The sequence below is a fragment of the Colias philodice genome, chromosome 1, assembly GCF_061535455.1.
Source record: "Colias philodice isolate Cphi_HAF_F1 chromosome 1, ilColPhil1 Martin Lab GWU primary, whole genome shotgun sequence".
Taxonomy (NCBI): Eukaryota; Metazoa; Arthropoda; class Insecta; order Lepidoptera; family Pieridae; genus Colias; species Colias philodice.
Genome location: NC_143086.1, coordinates 12,710,112 through 12,730,397, shown reverse-complemented (window position 1 = coordinate 12,730,397; position 20,286 = coordinate 12,710,112). Strand labels below are relative to the sequence as shown.

General features: G+C 34.3%; 2 protein-coding genes across 3 annotated transcripts in view; one reads left to right on the top strand and one right to left on the bottom strand.

Moving 5' to 3' along the window:
• LOC149491416 (uncharacterized) overlaps window positions 1-20,286 on the bottom strand; it is a 62,216-nt gene that overhangs the window by 31,359 nt on the left and 10,571 nt on the right. The gene's annotated exons all lie outside the window — the stretch shown is intronic.
• Window positions 11,726-13,489, top strand: LOC149491417 (sodium- and chloride-dependent glycine transporter 1-like). Its single transcript, XM_089700285.1, has one exon. It carries the CDS (start codon window positions 11,726-11,728, stop codon window positions 13,487-13,489), a length of 1,764 nt encoding a protein of 587 aa, XP_089556411.1.

Below are 20,286 nucleotides of genomic sequence, written 5' to 3'. Positions count from 1 at the left end.
AACCCTTATAAATCAAAATTTGGTCTATATGTTTGCGAACGTAGACATTTTGTTCTGGTACATAAACCAAATACATCCTTGAGCCAATGTTTTTCTTAATTATACCAAATTTATAAGTATGTTTGGTTCCATTTTTATAATAGTGTTTAAACAAAACTTCATCTCCGGTTTTAAATATAATTTTACGATGACCCCCATAGGCGTTACTTTGTGAAATCTGTTTAGCATGAACATTATCCTTAATGACACTTGACAAAGACTCTGAGGTTGGTGAAGTGCCACCAGCCACCGTACTACGTTCACAAAGTAAATCTAAACGGCAACGTAACTTACGGCCAAACATCAACTCTGCGGGAGAGACACCGGTAGTGCAGTGAGCCGAATTTCTATAATTAAATAAATATTCGTATAATTTATCAACCAACATTTTGGAGCTGCCTTCGTTTAAAATCACCTGAATGCTGCGTTTAAATGTTTTCACAGTATTTTCGGCCTGACCGTTAGACGCTGGGTGGTACGGTGCAATGGTTACATGTTTTACTCCATTGCGTTGACAAAAATTTTCAAAATAAGCTGAACAAAAATTAGTTCCATTATCCGTCACTATAACTTTAACTAAACCAAATCTACTAAACATTTCACTGACTCTCAATACCACCGCTTCACTATCTGTCGTTGACATAATAAAACATTCTACCCATTTAGAATATGCATCAACTGCTACTAAAAAATTTTTATTGTTCAACGAAAACATATCTAAATGAATGCGCTCCCAAGGACGCTCGGGGTAGGACCAATGGGCGAGGGGCGCGCGCGGGGGGCTGCTACGAAAAACATTGCAAATACTACATGAACCAATTTTTTGCTCAATATGTTTATCGATGTTAGGCCACCACATACGAGTGCGCGCTTCATTCTTAGTTTTAACGATTCCAAAATGAGAACTATGCAATTCATTCAATAAACGTTCACGTAAAATGGTAGGAATTACTATCTTATGGCCGCGCATAATGCAACCATCTTCATATGAAAGTTCATTTCTACACATAAAATACGGTTTTAAATCTACATCCGCAAGCTTTTTAGGCCAACCGTGCTTAATGAAATTTATAATTTTAATGAAAATATTATCATTTTCAGTGGCGCTCTTAATTTCGTTAAAAGATATAGGTTTTAAAAATAAATTCGCAATAAAATTAACGTATGAACATGAGTCGGTTGTATTTAAATCACATTCAGATTCAGACGGAATTTCTAGAACCGATCGAGACAAAAAATCTGCAACATTGTTATTGCTATTAATATATTCGATATTAAAATTGTATGCCGATAAAAACAACGCATATCGCTGCAAACGGTTCGCAGCGAGTTCGGGAATACCCTTTTTTGATGCAAATATCGACAACAAAGGCTTATGATCAGTTCGTAAGGAGAAAGGAACAGTACGACCGTACAAATAATGATGGAATTTTTTTATTGCAAACACTATAGCAGATGCCTCTTTCTGAATCTGCGCATAATTTCGCTCCGCGGACGACAACGACCGCGACGCATACGCCACTACCCGCTCAGCGCCGTCCGGCTGCCGCTGTGCCAGTACGGCGCCCAGCCCCGCCGGCCCCGCGTCTGCCGTCACTATCGTACACAGCTCGGGGTCGAAGTGAGCCAGCACCCGATCCGAAGATAATTCTTGTTTAATTCTACAAAACGCCTCATTCTGTTCACGGCCCCAAAACCATTTTGTATCTTTTTTTAGTAACAAATGTAACGGATCCAAAACACTCGATGTGTTTGGTATGAAACATCTATAATAATTTACCATACCTAGAAAAGATTTCAACTCACTAACGTTCTTTGGGCAACTTGCGTTTAAAATAGCTTCAACTTTTTGTTTTGATTTATGTAGACCGTTTTTATCTATGACGAAACCGAGATATTCGATAGACGTCTGAAATAATTTACATTTCTCTCGTTTTACACGTAAACCCGCATCCTGCAATCTACTCAAAACCAGCTCCAATCTCTGCAAATGCAATGCTTTTGTAGGACCCGTTATCAAAATATCGTCCAAAAAGACGCAAACTCCCTCAATACCCACCAATAACTGATCCATAGTACGCTGAAAAATGCACGGAGCGTTCGATAAACCAAAAACCAGTCTATTGTATCGAAAGAGACCCAAATGAGTGTTGATACATGTCAATTCTTTGGAATTATCTAATAATAATTGATTGTAAGCCCTAGAAAGATCTAGCTTAGAAAATTCTAACCCTCCGTGTAATTTAGAAAAAATATCTTCGATTCTAGGCAGCGGATAATTATCGATGTACAGTACTTTGTTTAAAGTTACTGAAAAATCCCCACAAATTCTTATATTACCGTCGGGTTTTAAAACGGGAACGATAGGTGTTGCAAAATCAGAGTAATCAACCTTTTCCAAAATACCTAAATCAAGTAAACGATTTAATTCCGCCTCCACTTTAGTTTTCAATGGAATCGGCACCGGTCTAGGTTTAAAAAATTTCAATTGACTCCCTGGTTTGATTTTTAAAGTCACTTTATATTTATTAAACGTACCTAAGGTATCACTAAAAAGTACAGAATATTTATTTAAAATCTTATCTGCAAGTCCGTTTGATTCTAAACTGTTGTAGTTACACGAACTAAACTCCAAACTAAAAATAGAAATAAAATCACGGCCTAAAAGTATCGGTTGGTTTTTGTGTGTGTTTACAATAAAAAAATTAATCGGTTTAACGATATTATCATAGGTAACGTTCATACAAATATAACCCAATGGGTTAATTCTAGTCCCGTTATAACAATTAAACACCACACTACTCGGTTGTAACAACAGTTTACGTTTAAAATATTTTTCATAAATAAGATATGGCAAAACGGATACTGCACTACCGCTGTCGATTTCACAAATAAACTTTAACGAATCCAACAACACCGAAAGACGCATAGGTTCTCCATTTAAACATTTAATATTAAATAACTCACCAACTTCAGAGTCCTCGCCGTGCATTTCTACATAATTATTACGCTTAACATTAACGTTACAAACTCGTTGTAAATGCCCTTGTTTACCGCACTTATTACAACTATAACTTTTAAAACGACACTGCTCTTTTGAATGGCCTTTACCACCGCACACTACACATAACACTTTCTCACTGAAGCTGGGGCCCCGGGCCGCCCTCCCGGGGGCGCCGGGACGGACGGCGAACACACCAACCGGACCTCGTTCAACTCCCGGCTGCAAACTCGCCGATGATGCCGAATCAGCACTTTGCAATGCCAAGCGGGCACACTGCACGCTTGATGCCATCTCCAACGCCTTGTTGAAAGACAAATTATCGATATTCTCAGCGAATAACTTTTCTTTTTCTTTGGCATTTACTAGACCCAATACAAATCTATCACGTAGTGCTATGTCCAATTCGCCCTTGAAGCCACAATGTTGCGCTAAATGTCGTACTCGCGCCGCCCATTCAGTTAAATCTTCCCCCGGTCTTTGTTCAGCCTTATAAAACAAATATCTTTCAGCAAAACTACTTCTCTTCGAGATAAAATGATCGTTTAACTTCTGTACGAGTGTGGCGTACTCGATGTTTTCTAAATCCGAAGGAAATACTAAATCTTTAGCGACGCGATAAGTGTCTTCTACCAACGCTGTCAACAACAACGCGCGGCGCTTCACCCCGGCTTTGTCTGTATTTTCATCAATGCTGTTAGCCGTGCAATACTGCTTAAAACGACTAATGAATATACTCCATTCTTGCGCGCGGTGGTCGAATGTGAGATTGCTGCCAAATGATGCATTTCCAACAAAAGACATATTTCACTGTATTCTTTGTACTTTTTCACGTGTGAATTACTATTTCCTCGTCGCCAATTATGGTATTTGAGGCTCAATTTATATTAAAACACAAGGATGATGCAATCACTTTTATTTGACACAACAAACTGCCATACGATCGGTGACATTATTTGTGTGTACCCTCACTAATATACTACAAACTTATAATTAGATTTACGGCCGCCGGCTACAGAAAACTGTGTTAGGACGAGTCTATATTAATTTTTATTGCCGCTGATGACGTGTTGTATTGGGGAACATTTTTGACATACTTTTTATGGAATAGGATTATACAGAAATAACTAATTCTATATTCGTTTCAGGAAATAAATTTATAACGTTTCTGTGTGAAACGTAATGCCGAATTTAAATTTAGAGTACCAAAGAACCTACAGCATACAATAAAAATGTAAAATATCATCATTTTAAAAGCAGGAACGTAAGTATATTTGATAACAGGCTTTAATGAAAATACATGAATTATAAGAGTAGAAGGTATAAATTTTTTCGAGAGACCGCGTTTTCTATAACAAAAAATACTTTTGTATAACAACGGATATCCTACTTTGAAGTATAGCTATCTGTATCCCTATAGGCACAATCCATACTTAATATTATAAATGCGAAAGTAACTCTGTCTGTCTGTCTGTTACTCAATCACGCCTTAAGTACTGAACCAATTTGCATTAAATTTGGTATAGAGATATTTTGATACCCGAGAAAGGACATAGGCTACTTTTTACCCCGGGAAATAGGATAGGTTTTATCCCGGAAATCCCACGAGACCGTTCATATTGAACCCGAACCCCCGAACTATGCGGGTTTTTCATTGACTGTGCGGACGAAGCTGCGGGTGGAAAGCTAGTAATTAATATTTCGACAAATTAGTAAGTACCTAATAAAGAATTACTCTTACCACAACATGTACCTAATATCATTGCAGTAGACAAACGATGATTCACAATTTAAGATTTGATAAAGCGCTTATTGTGAATATAATATTATGCATACAATAAAAATATCATAAAATATATTCATTCGATTGTTTATGACATTTCGATAGCCATTAACATTCAGAGGCGACAGAGTTGAGGCCGTGAATGACCGCCTAACAGTAAATTGGAAAAAAACGGTAATAATGAAGATTTACTGCCGAATGTGCAGGTGGGGAGATTGATTGGGAGATAATGTGCTTCTATTTATCGCTACTCATGACGATTTTTAGGTACAGAATAAACTCAAGTGTAGACAAATAATTTGCATGAATATAAATACATTTAGATATACAAAACGACAAATCTGTAACGATATTAAACCAATAGATTGATTGTACAAACGTTTTGTTAAAAAGATAATTTATGAACTAAAACTGGATCATGTTAAAAAATTAACCATTACAAACATAACTTTATTCGCATCGTATTTATTTGACAATCTTTTAAATTGAAATCATGTTTAGTGATTATAAAGATTTTTTATCGTGAAACCAGATTCCGGCATTAAACAAACCGAATTAAAGGATGCCAAAAAGATGCGATCTAAAGAGAATGGTGAGGTTAAAACAGTAAGATAATAAACACCGTTGACCGCGATTACCCTAGGCCAGTCCCGAGCGAGTGCGCCTCAGGCGAGGTTGCTTCCACTTTCTATACGACCACCACAATCGGTCTGGTATAATTTCACTCATTACACGTGCAAAATGTATACGTCTTTGCTTTTTGTCTCTAATTGTAACATTGGAAACCGTATTCTTGTTAGTGTTTGACAAAATAGAGGATTTGTAACAAAATGTTTGGGTACTATTTTTTGCAAAATGTACCTTCATAAGTTGTTAGGATTTTGCAATAAATTTTGTCAAAATAACTTTGTTTTACAAAGCAGAGTAAAAAAATTTACTTACAGAATATCTTTTTCTATTTGTTGGCTAATTCGGAAATTGCAAGTTGATAATAAAAGTAAAGTTGATTATATAAGGTTCGTGAAGAACAGGTGAATCGGAGTTAGGCGCGATTCTGCGAGCGAAAAGTTACTTTTTTCATAGATGACTTTCTTCCAACTGAATACATTCAGAGTTTAAGCTCGACATTAAACAATACACGAAAAAGCTCTACCATCCTTTTCGGGAGGCCCGTGTCCACGCATTGGGAACAGAATGGGCTGATGATGAAGATGATTAAACAATAAAATATATAAATTTCAGAAGAAATGAATACCTATATAAAAAATGTTGTGTGGTTTTATGAAACCACGGTAAAAGTGAAACTGTTCGAACGGTTCCGAACACTGCTTTGTGTAGCGCATGTCGCGTGTCGGTCGGCTGCCGAGTAGGTATACCTACTCGGCAGCCGCGATACACGCGACATGCGCTACACAGACCAAAAAGTTTGAGACGATGTAATAAAAGTTTCACTTTAATAAATGAAGAAATCAATACACGAAAAAGCTCTACCTTATGGTAAAATTATGACTTACAAAATAGGTCTAAGTAAGAATTTTAATTTTTTTTTTTTTTTTTTAGTATAGGTCGGCAAACGAGCTTGCGCGTCATCGTACAGAAAGCTGAGATGATTGGCGCCGCCCATGAACAACCACAGACTCTGATATGTTATATATTATATTATATATTATATTATATTCATATAATTGCTTTAATTGATCCTTTTATTTCCAATAGGATTTTATTTTAGGTGATATTTACGCAAATCAAAAGATTTGAGCCTATTCTGAAAGCACATGTCTTCTACATGTGCTTTCAGAATAGGCTTTTGAGCATTGCTTATTTTTTATTAATGCAAAAGGTACCCGAATGAAAAACAATGAAATGGAAGTTTTCCTAATGAATTAAAATTTAAAAGCTAAATAATAAATCTATGTTGACTATGTATCGTGCATTACTATTAATTCATACAACATTTACTGCATCGAGTTTACTTCTTATTATCAGGCACAAGTTTTTATACCTTATACTTTAAAGTTTCCCTATTAGTCATACATCAATCCGACGTTTCAGATTTGAATTTATTTCTTTGTATACGTGAACACATAACTTTATTTGAATTTGCATCACGCGCGTTCCTCTTTCTATCGGCTCGATCTAAATCGGCTTAACCCTGCACTTAAAGATGTTACCATCTTCGAGTAGCGCGAATCGCTATGACACAATACAATGCTGTGATACATCGAGAGCTACTGCTTCAGATCGTAATAAATGTAGCGATGGATACCTTTTCACGGCAAGTTTGCGAGAGAAGACCCGGTACTAAACGTCATTCAAGCCGCTCAGAGATTTAAGTCCATTTGTCATCAGAAAGATAACAGTCAATGTTCGTTGTATCGACAATGGGTCATATACACTTATTGTTTTTTTGTTTGGTTAAATTTTGTATGATATTTATTTTTGAGTTAGTGATAGAAGGACGATAGTTAGGTGAAGTTATCATTAAAATGATTTTTACTTTCAAAATTTTTGATTTTATAATCCATTTGGATTTCCTAGTTTGCGAATGAATTTGAATAAGTACGTGATGATGTGATCAGATACATATCTAAGCATTAATTTGTGGAAAATATAGGTTTTTAATAAAATTTGGCTGTTGATTTTTTAAACACGGCCTTTAACTAATCTTGTAGCTAGCAGAATTTAGGTCTAGTAGTGTGGCTTAGCTTCCAGATTATTCGCTAGAAAATTTTATCTTAATCAAATAATAATTGGACATTTCCAATAGTAAATCCAAACATTTATGTTATTTAATTTTCATGAATTAAATCATAAAGCACCTGAACGTAGAGCTGAATTATGTCGTCCAATTTGCACTAAACTCGAGAAATATGTGTAATTTGCTTTTTATAGGCTGTTTAAACTTGCAATATAATTGCTTCCACATAAATTTATGGAAGGCAATCGATTTAACCGCTCAGTTTCAACGATACGCAATAACCGTATGTCATTGTTATGGTGCGTAAAAAGTTCACTACCGGTGTTTATCCAGGCTATAAAATAAAACTTCAGAATTTGAATGTATTACATTTAAAACGAGATAACATTTTATTTGAATTGAAATGACTACATCTACGTACGTCAGCTAAAATTATTGTTGTAGAAGAAAGCAAACTTTTTACATTACCGTGTAGGTCCACATAGAGCCAAATAATCAAAATTCGATCCCCTGATCGTTCGAAGTTGTAATAAAGATAAAGTACAAACAATTTATTAAGATAGCTATCTGGCAAAGGTTTTCAATATAATATTCAACGCGTCTGATGTAAACGATAGAACATTCCAAAGCATTTAGTCATTTTCAGATATTATACAATAAAATTTGCACATTACAATAAAAATAAAATTTACATCATCGGAAAATCATAAGTAGCACATGTCAAGTTGGTCAGCAACGACTCGTGCCATTATTGGCTATTAAGATCTCGCTACTCCACATAATTAATAGATTCACGAAACAAGCTGGTCACATTCACTAAAATCGATCCATTAGGTCAAGGGTCGCTAAAATGATAGACCGAGACGGCTATACTTTACGCTGTTACGCTGCGCAATTCTGTTTGAAATGGCGAATCACGCCTCCAGCGCTAGAGAAGGACAGCGAAATGTTAGCCATTCCTGAAGGTTTAATATAAATTAAACTATAATGACTAGACTCAAAGCTTATTCTCCGCGAGCCACATTTTGGTCACGATTTCGATATTCTATTTGGACTATAGTTATTTCAGTTCACAGTTGCTATTCATTAATATTAGCTACTTAATACTACCATCTAATAGATAAATAAAATATTAGCGTATGCGATGATGATTCTTATCTAAATAACTAATTAAGGCATCAACTAAGACGTCATAAGGATCCGTAGCGGTCACGAGAGACTCTACGACGCCGTATTTAGTATTCATTATGTTTTTAGATATGAAGAAAATGTTACAATTTGGATACAATTGCGTAATATTTAGTTTATAAATATTTTTATCAAAGACCTGGTCACAAATTCAACAATGATAAAAATACCTGTTCACTCGGAGTTTATGAATATCGTGATATTGTCTGGCGTTTTAAAGCTTTGGACTTTAGGTCAAGCTTTGTATCAGATTGTCTCAAATAGATTGTGTTAATGATTGTAATATACAAATGTAGCGAATTATTGTACTGAAATTACTATCAATTGCTTTGAAATACTTTGCATAACAATCAGTTATTTGATAATTTTTGTTTCTATATATGAGAAATAATAGGTAGATAACACAAAAAGTAGATATTAGTGATGGTAGAGCCATCACTTCGCTATTTTAACTATGAATATTCTACATAATTCTTTGTAAGTTTTCAATTATTTATGACAAAGTATACCTACACAAAAGATGTACTTTGATAAAATTTCATACTTAGAACACAATGAAGTCGCTACTTTAATTTACAGTTAAAGAGATACTTAAATAACTATTATTTCAGATATAGGATAGGTATTTTCGTAGATGAGTACAATATACTTTTTGAAGATAACATAATCCCCTAAATTCTTCGCAATGATTGAATAGGTATGAATGATGCATTTATGAACCAACACGACGCAATGCCTCTACTGTCTACATGTAAATTGTAAATCAATACTAGACTAGTCTAGAACACAGTCAAAAGCGGTTCGATATTGGTACCAAATTTCACTTACCGCTCGTCTGCCCTTGAATGGTCAAGAAAAATGGACAGATTAAATAACGGACACTCGTGTAATCAGTCAAAATCAATAGCTCGGTTAAGTCTGCGTTGTGTTTGTTCGAGATACTCTGATAACGAAGCGACTCAACTCACATATAAGGAGACTACGACAAATATTGGCTCACCATGGAAATTATTTGAGACTTTTTCATACGATACATTCGTTTTTGTAGCTACAAATATGTAACAATGAACTATGTAATGTTTTTAAGAATGTTAGTCAATTTTATAAATGGGAAATGCAGCTTATATTGTTAATACATAATTAGTTATATTTTAGGTACGGTTAAGGTGGTCTGATAAAGACGATGGTGGATATAACGCGTTATCAGTTACACGCAGAGGTAGAAATTTTAATACCGTTAAATAACGAAGCGGCCATAAATTAAAGTATAATAACTTTTATAAAGTTAGATTACAAACAATGTAAGGTAACTAGTTGAGAGCCTTAATTTGAGATTAACTTTGTTATTAATACTAAAATAATAATTACTAAGATACAAATGTAATTTGACATCAGAATTTCTATTTTCTATTTTTTTCCCAATTTGTTCTCTGTGGATTCAAGGTAAAAAGCATCGATTGCTGGTTCCTAATATTTTGTAAAAAACTTTTATTTTCCATGCTATTTCATTCTACTAAAATATAAGCGGAACGACCACCCTGGTTAGTTAATAATTACTTTAAAATTTTATTCTCCCACTGCCCACACACAATAAATCAGTGGTAAATGTTAAAAATATGTACTTAATGACGTTTCAAAAGTGCTTCTAGAAGAAGTCTAATTGAATAAATAAATGTTTGAGTTTGAGTTTGAATCTAAATTATACTCCACTAAGAGCTTTTACGATATATTTTCGTGTCCGAATCTTTAGGTAATTGGAAAAGTTCTTATAATTTTTAATTCATTTGTTTTTCTGTTGTTAAATGAGGATGAAGTGACCTTGCTAAAATGTTAGTAAATTATAAATCATTAGTACAAGAGGAGATCACTAACCAACGCAACGTTTCCTATCTCCCATATAATTTCTGTCTATTTTCTGTTTCAAACCATGCAGCTAAACAAAAGTTAAACCATGCATGCCTATAACGTTTTAAATCTACACAATACTGACATAAAGTGCAAATTCGCATAAAGAATACCTCTTTAAAGATACAGCAGAATACAGAATAAATGTCATGTATGTAGAACACGCAATATCGGTTGTAAACGTATCGTTTCACACAGCAAAGATAAACTGATAAGCATTGCATTCACAAAAAGGCGATGACATCACAGCTACGCTTCTAGCCATTTATACTAAATTCCTTACATCGTACTTGTATTGAAACACTTTCCACGGGTTGCGGTTTCATAATTGAACTAATAGAAATCAGTTGCTTGTGTCAATTTATTCATTTGTAAATCGTTCAATAACTAGGTACATACTATCTCAATAATATGCCTAATTTACATCGGTTGTCTTACATTACAATTGCCTTAGGAATCATCCTTGCTTTATCTCATAAATAATAACAAACAACTTAAATACAAATTTTTAACACCGAAATCTATAATTAACATAAATACCTACCTACACTTACCAATACCTACTTATAAAACAAATTGATACCGTCATATTACTCATATTTATGAGTGATATAACTTTGGTATCTTAATCACATTTACAAACTAAATTGAAAAGTAATTATTCTTTGATGCTCTCGTAATAAAAAGAACAGGTTAAATAAATCTAGTTGGAGTACTTAAAAATAATTACTAAATGTAAAATGGGTTAGCAAATAAAGGTGAGGTTTGCAAAATACCTAGTATATTTTTCAGACTTATCTATAGGTACGTTGCAGAAACATTGATTAGATAATACGTACAGATAAAAAATATTAAAGTAAATAAGAAATGCATATTTTCGTCGATATCGTTACCGAATACCTTATGGAGCACTTTTTACTGTCTTTACTGGTTATTGGGTTAATCCCTTTTTTATAATGTGGATAGAACCACAATATAATACTACATTATCTGTAGATTAATATATCTACATTGAAGGTTTTCTATACAAAAAAAATACAAATCAGGATGGCTCCCAATGTCCAAAACAGTGTTACATCAAAATTATTTTCGTGCGATTGACACATCAATAATGATGAACAAAAACACCAGCAACAAGAAACCTGGGCTATTTAATGTAATAATTTTGCTTTGTCAGTGCATTGGCATCACAAACATAAGCACTATACCCAATGTGGCTTTTTCAGAAGGAGTAACGGGTTGTATGATATTCTTCTCATTCATCTATATTTTCCTTGGCATTCCACTTCTCTATATGGAAACTGTAGTCAGTCAATTCACGAGTCGCAATTGCATCGACGTCTGGAGGATCAGACCCTGCTTCTCTCATATCGGATACATGCTCATCTTATGGCAAATTCTGCTTCTTATATACAACCATACTGTAACATCATTCCTCATGCACTATTTATTAATCAGCTTTGAAAACCCTTTACCATATTATACTTGTGGACCTTGGAGTAACGGACAATGCAATATTATAAATTTCAATTTTACCGTAAATAAAAATTGTGCAAAGCGAGAAAAGGTATCTTCATATTGTGAAGGACTTTACACTTCTTTCCCTGAATATCAATACTGGCGGCTACACCTACTAAAATTGGACAAGAAGGTTTACATAACTTGGAAAGTTTGCTTGGCGTCAGCCACTCTGTGTACAATTATATATCTGAGTTGTTTCAGAAGAGAAAGATCCGTCAAATGGGCTGGATATTTTCTAGCAACATATCCCATAGCTGCATACGTGGTGTTGTTAACTGGATCTTTGGTCCAAAAAGGCGTATTATCTAAATACACAGATGCTCTAGACTTCAATTTCAAGGATTTTTTAAAGAAATTCCGAATTACTAATATTATACAACGAGTTGTATTTAATTTAGGAGTGGGATCGGGAGTAACGTTTAATTTGTCCGCAAATTCTTCATTCCGAACACCTTGCCTTTCTAATACAGTCATTTGTGTATTAGTTTGTATGCTTTATTCTGTTTTAACAATAAGCACGACAGCATTAATGACTTGTCCGTATGCTTATCATTTTCAAATTTATCCAGATATACTAATGAAAGCACGAATCACATTCCTCTATGAAAAAGTACCAAGAATGTTGTACCATTACGAAAATAAATCGTTTTACCTGATTTTGACCTATAGTTGTTATACCGTCCTGGGTTTGTGCACAAATGTGGTGATATTTTATAATTTATTGGAACTGGCGATATCGAAGAGCAAAAAGATTGAAAAGTATCCGGGCCTAACAAGCTTTTGTGCAGCTTTAGTACTCTTTTTCGTCACTATTCCATTATTAAGTTATTTTGGAGTAAATATACTGACGGTGAGCTTCAGGCGACATGTCATAATATTCATGACATTTATCAGTATGCTCGAGTGCATTGCATTTTTGACTTGTTATGGGGTCCACCGTTTTTCCGAAGACGTACACTTTATGTTGGGTGTGCAGCCTAAGATTTACATTAAAGTTGCTTGGTTTTTATCAAGTATTGCGTTGGCGTATGCTTTCAGCGTTGAGTTGATGCATGATTTGAAGACTACCACTCAGTTTATATACGGCTCATACGGCATGTTAGCTATGGTGGTAATATTAATACTGATCTTCGTGATAAAGGTTATCGTGGCGTTGTGTAAGAAACAAGTATCAGATGTGTTCAGACTAGATCCCACTTGGGGTCCTAAGAGTGAGCTCCTGCAAAGGAGTAGAGCGATGTTTTCAGCACAGGCCATGACAAAAGAGTACATGTACAGACAGTATCACTTGCAAGCTGGGATATTGGCCCGACAGAGGCAATCCAATGTAAGAAATAGTGTCAATATGATTTAATACTCTACAAGGTTTTAGGACGAATAAGAGTATTCTAGACGTTAGTGATTTTTTATTTCTGTCATTGTCCAGTATGAGTAAACGAGTTTTTTTAACTAAATGAAACTACAAATTAAGAGTTATTGTAATGTTATTTAAATGGTAAAAAATCATGAGTGAAGAATAGCGTTTATTATTTAAAACACCAGTGCTTACATCGCATAAGTATAGTTATAATTCTTGGCTTTATGTTATACTTATGACTCATTCACAATGTATCTAATAGCTTATGTTATTAAATTAAACATGTATTAGTTATTACGTAATTGACAAAACCATATATGAGTCATCACCAAAAATATTGTTAAGTTTGCTTTTGTCCTTTTTAAATATGCAAAGTTATGTGTTTCTCAATTTATTCTTATTTTACATTTGTATCATTACATTTTTCATTACATGTCGCACAATCTGACGACATTATACGCTTTCATGCTGTAACGTAACTTTAGTAAAATATTTTTATATTTTGAGCGTTAAAAATTATTGATCATGTTATAATGTAAGACAATTTTCAAATCCATTAAAGATATCTTATTAACATTTTATTGGAACTTGATGCTTTGCCAATGAATATTTTTAGTTATTACGCCATAAAATGAAATTATATAAGTAGGTAATTAATCACATTCAGAAAAACTAATTCAATATACCTGTGTAAAATAAAAAAAAAGACGTGTGGCACTCGGGGACTGCCGCGGTAAAGCTATTGCATAGCATGCCATCAAGCAACACCTCCGAGCCCGTCGGAGAGGGGAACGTGAGGTTTTTTCGTTACGGAATTTCTCGATTCGGTCCCCGCGCTCAAGGCCCGCGATAGAAGCTATGCAATAGCTTAAAAAAACGAAAATAATTCAGTTGCCTTTTAGCGAAATCACACTTAAAAATTTTGAAACATAATATCAACAACGGGCTTACACATAAATTCTTAACTTTTAGAAGTCTGACACGTACTCTCATCAAATTTATTACATTTTGAGAGGCCATAAAAAAGAAAGTCAACCATTTCCGCCTTAGCATGCGCCCACGCATTCATTCGCGTTTCGTGAACAAAAAAATAGGTTTAGGTGAAAAAGTGACGCGCCAAGCAGTCTGCCAAACTTGATGTCGCAACGTAGCCGTTAACACGTGGACACACGAGCGCTTTTCGCGTAGCATCTTTGTAACAAGGATGCAAGATGTGTAGCGCTGCGAAACGTTTTCAATAACGAACTTTGAAGTTCGCGATCTTTTATAATAATATAATAATAACACACTTATAAAGAAAAACGTGTAGTCTATGAAGTCAGTTTTTATTATGGGTCATCAAGTAATGTAAATTAGTAAACTCTATCTATTCTGACTACATTATACATATCTCACTGTTTCCATTATAAATTTTAATTTTTAATCATCTTCAGACACCAATTAATTTGAAAATCAAATAGATACGCTATCACTTAGCATGAATATTAATAAATGCAGACGTATGTATATTTGCCCGTCTGTTTTTTTAAGTTTTCACGCCTGCGGAGTTACAATTGATGATGATTTGAATGTTTTTGAATGCGGTAATATTTATTTATTTATTTATTTATTTATTTATTACATTATTTCATATTAAGCACAAACTATATCTTGTGACACAAAAGCATATGAAATTATCTAATAACTAATAATTTTTCCTTTCATCAGGAATTATTAAAAAAAAAATGTTTCATGTCATATGCCAAGAACTCTTCGCAAAAGGTACAACGAAGCTTTTGAACCTGTAGTTATTCAACGCAAATAACTATACGACTGCTCGTTTATATTAACTAGGTCAGGCTAGCATTGAACTTTAGTATTTATAAACTTTCTGAACATATCTCCTGTAATGATTTTGAGAAACAGTATTTAAATATAACGCTACTTGAAAACAAACGTAACAATAATAACAAATACTCTACGCATAAAAAAAGTAGGACAGACATTATGAATAGAAATCTTGATAAAAAATGAGTAATGCACTCAACAATATGTAATATGTCCATTCATATTTTTATGGCTGAAAGGCAGCCAAAGAGTGAATTGTCAAAAGTCGATTAACATAAGTCAGTAAGACGAGTGCAAATCCAGCTGGTTGGGCATTACGTCATACATTAGAATGTTTGACCCGGCACGGCGCAGTCCGCTCTGCCACCGAACTCTGCGTGAATTCCTACTATTGTCACGACTGTCGCCCCACTAATTCCTATGAGACTCAGTAGCGGTGTAGGTAATGGGAGGTCGCTTTAACGCGGGTCCCCAGAACAGAGCCTCTGCTTGCCTCTGCTCTACTACACAACGCCTCTTGAAATGTTGTATGTTAGCATTTTTCTACGAATCTACGGTTGTATTAGAAAAATGCATTTCAATTTATAAACAAGATATTATTATGCAAAAGATGACATATAAACCTCACGTTGAATACCTTTGATAACAGAATAGTTTAGAAGCACAAATTATAAATTATACCTATTAGAAATAAAGTAGTTTCCACTTGTCTAAGAGCATTCGAATGACAAAGGCCGGGCCTCCGTTAGTGTCAGTCCGTCACTGAAAAACTTCAGAAGTAAAAGCAAAGCACTTGTTTGACACTATCTAGATATTACGAAGCGTTGCAACAGAACGACTTCGTTTTACGCAGAGCACTTCGATTTCATATTTCGGACCCTTAATGACCCCGGTTATACAATGCGCTATCACCACGTATACGGTATCATTATATACAGCGTATCTGGTAATTTACTTGTATTTTATGCTAATATTATCTTGACTCGATTGCTTTGTTAAATTGATCCAATACAGAAACTTCTCCGTAAATTAGTACTTAGGTTGGCTAACAAAATGTTGCCGATCGAAGGAATGCGTAAAGCATCGGTGTACATTTACTGCGCTATTTGAAACTCGCATGTAAACTGAGCGTGAGAGTCTTTTTTAATTTATTGTGAAAAGTATTAGGTGTAAAGTAATGACGCGCGAAGGGACTGCGGCCGGGGCTTTTAAATTCCATCAACGTGCATTTGCTGTTATCTCGTCCGATACTTAGTGGAAACAATTGCACAACTTTTGGAAAAAGTGTCCATATCGGTGGTTTAAGTTATTGGGCAGCGGTGTCTAATAAGGCTTTAAGGCTTGAATGGCATTACGATCGAGTGTTTATCGAGCGCGTTAAGTTGTTCTTTGCGGTCTGCGGTCCGCTTGACCAACATCTGATCGCTCTATAGATGTGTGTACGCGCAGATGTGACACTTGTTTTATTTAGACTATGTATTTCTGTACTCCGTTATAAATTTAATAAATATCTCATTCGTTAAAATAGATATGAATTAAATTGGATATGTCCCATATTTGTTTCATTAATTTTATTTCTAATCAAAAACGATAATCCCTATTAGACTCTATAAAATGTGATGATGCATGAATGATTAAGCACATTCAAGACAACAACTCAATTTTCTATTATTTATTTGAATTGAGTCCCTTCCTTATTTAGTATCTTTTCTTCTAATTCACATATAAACAACTTATATCCTTACATAACATACACAAAAGAGAGTAATGTCGTTTCTGTGAATTGCACAGTCTACACAAATCACTTTCGTCGACGCGCGCGCAGGTGACCGCCCCCCGCGCCGTCCTACGCCGCTACCTAACGGTGTGTTTTGTTATACAGAACTGCCTATAGGCTAAAGGTAACTGTGTTAAACGTGTTAAAATCAACCAATTTATATCTGTAAGACATGCATACTTAATATCGTTCGATCGAATGTCTTGTTATACGACTTAGTCTAAGCTTTCTTTAAACACACCTATATCATACTTATACACGCTGACTGCATGGTTATTATGTTATTAATACCGTAATCATATTCTTTGAGATAATGTAATTAAGTATGATGTGGGGACCATATGCAATTGAATTATAGACAATGAATTATTAAAAAGTTATTAGTTTAAAAAAACGCTACTGGAAACGGAAAATTCGATTTCCAATGCGAGTTTTTTTTATTATAGATTGTATCTACTTAACATTCTATACTGCGAATAAATAAGGATTTATGACACATATCTACCAGGGTTTCTAGAAATTTCAAAATAATAATCATTATTGAGTCGAAGTTATGGCAATAGCCCATGGTGTTCAAGTCTTGTGACCGATAAGTCGTTTGAATGTGTCAATAAGATAAGAAACGCAAATAATAGGAAAAGTATTTGTAGAACGTTTAAGTGGGATAAGGAAGATTTGGTCTACAAGTTTTTAAAGACATTTTAATTGTAGGTAACTTAATAATAATACGTTGATTTAAAACTTCATCCATTTAACCAAAAAAAAAAGAAATTGATGCACAAGATAATCAAAATTAGTTACTAAGTTAAAAATTTTGTATATTATTTCTAAAAAAATTTATAAAGTTGTAAGTTTTGGATCATAAAAAGCTTGTGCATATCATACGGTTTAAAATTGAAATACCATATGATAAACATAAGAGAACAGTAAGATAAAAGTTTCTTAATAATAGCAAAGTATCCTTTATGTACCTAACTGAAAAATACACACTGTTACGCATTAACAAAATTTACAAGGAAATAAACGGCAAAGCCATAAATCGATCACACACGACGGATGCCCGTCTACCCTCACGTTTTGATGTGTTCCCGTCGACTGTCAGCGACTGAATGTCACTGTTGTTCAAACCAGCAAGCGTGGCTTTCAAAATTGTTTTCGCAACATGTCGCCGTTCTGACAGTTCCACAGACAAGCAAACATGAAAGTATATAGGAAAATAAGACATTACTGTATTGCGAATAACAAATTATATGATCAGTAAATAACCATTGAAACAGGCGTATTTAGGTGCGCTAGTTATGCACGAATTAATCCTAAATTAGGTCAAAAATTATAAATTCACTATTAATGAAAAGGAATTTCTTCTATTTTTATTCAAGTAGCCAAACAAGAATATGTCAATTGATGGTGAACATAACAGACGCACTTTGCCACCCACATTAGCAAGGCTTGCCGAAGGTTAACGTCGCATATTAATTATTGTAAGTTAGAGTATAAATAAATACACTGTTAGTTTAACGTAACTTCTAATATTAATTGCTATATTAACTGAAAACAGGGACTTACAATATGTGTGTACCTAAATTATTTTTAAATGGGGATTACATATGCGATTTATAAGTACATACCTAACTATATTCATATAGCTGAATAAAAATAACATCGTTTACCTACATAAGCGAAAAGTAAGAATAAATGAATTCAATAAAAAGAACATCGCTTGTCGAGCCAAATTTATTGGACACAGTTTTTTAGCAGATGTATTTATGACTCCATTTTCCTCTCATTTCAGCGGATCGCGACTTCGAGATGTCAGTAGCTGGCGAAGGAATGCACTGCGTGGACAGCGCCGCGGAGTAGAAAGCAGTTTGAGTTAATACGCCTCACATTGCGTAAATGGGAGAGCCCTTTGATTTGAACATAATTGAATTCCGCATCCACGGAAGAATGATGGTTCTGTCGGATTGGAAGTGAGAACTGTCTCGGTTTTTAACACGCAATAATGTGCTATTTGCCGATTGAATAGTTTAGCTTAATTTAAAGAAAACTAGTTTCCCTTTACCATACTTATGGCCTAAGTTTTAGGGTAAGTAAGGAAATATGGAGACGTCACTGCAGGTAAAATATACTGGAAATTTATATTTATCCCATATTATTTTCATTGATCGAAACATTGCTTTTTATAATATAACATCGTTATACAATTTATTTCATTTTAAATGTATTATACCTTTAAAATGTATTAACCTATACGTTTGTTCTCAATCCCTACATTCGTCTGACACCACGAAAAAAGTGAACACGTGTGACATGGGATGATTACGAACGAAAAATCAGCGGTTCCCAAAAAAATCTCGGCGAACGGTTCGCAATGTAAAGGCAGAGCTTTCCATTGAATGGAAAAATGCAGCATGGAGCCGGTTTGCTTGTACCTTCCGGATTCCCAACCTGTTACTCTAGGTCATTCGCGCCGTCTCACTCGCACCGACGTTCTGCGAGATTTGGGGTCGCGTCGCCCTAACCTACATTTTGAGCTTGACCATTTTATGGTGAACGAATTAATTACAACTACATAGGCATATTATATTGCATGCTCGTTGTATCATAGACTTATATGCGGAGGCGCGGTTGTCGACTTTTGAACGTGTGTTTAGGAAATAATTGGTACGTGCAATGTACTAGTGGAAAATAGGTATCAAAAGAACAATATTATTTTGAAAAGCCAATTCAAATGAAAATCCGAAAGTGCCTTAATTAGATTCTTATATCTGAATTTGCTCAAAATTTTCTATAAATGATACTCAAATTCTTTCATGAAACATTTTTAATAAATGGAAAGTGTAAAAAATGTTGATTGAAATATTTCATTTAGGTTCTCAGATAATTGAATAAATTAATTAGTTACGCAGCGATTAAATATAATGAGCGATTTTCAATGTTTAAATACTGAATTTCTAGGAAGAGCATAAAAAGTAAGAATAAAATTTACTTAATTTAAAAAGGTAATTTTAGATTTTGTACTCTATAGTTTATAATAAAGATTCGATCATGCTTGCGTACCCGGCCCTTATAAAATTCATAAACAGTCGTAAAAATGAAATATTGCACGTGTAACTTGTCTTTAGGAAACATTAGTAGTTTTTTAAATGCGCCTTGGGTCAATGATGTTTGAAACACTAATAAAGAAACA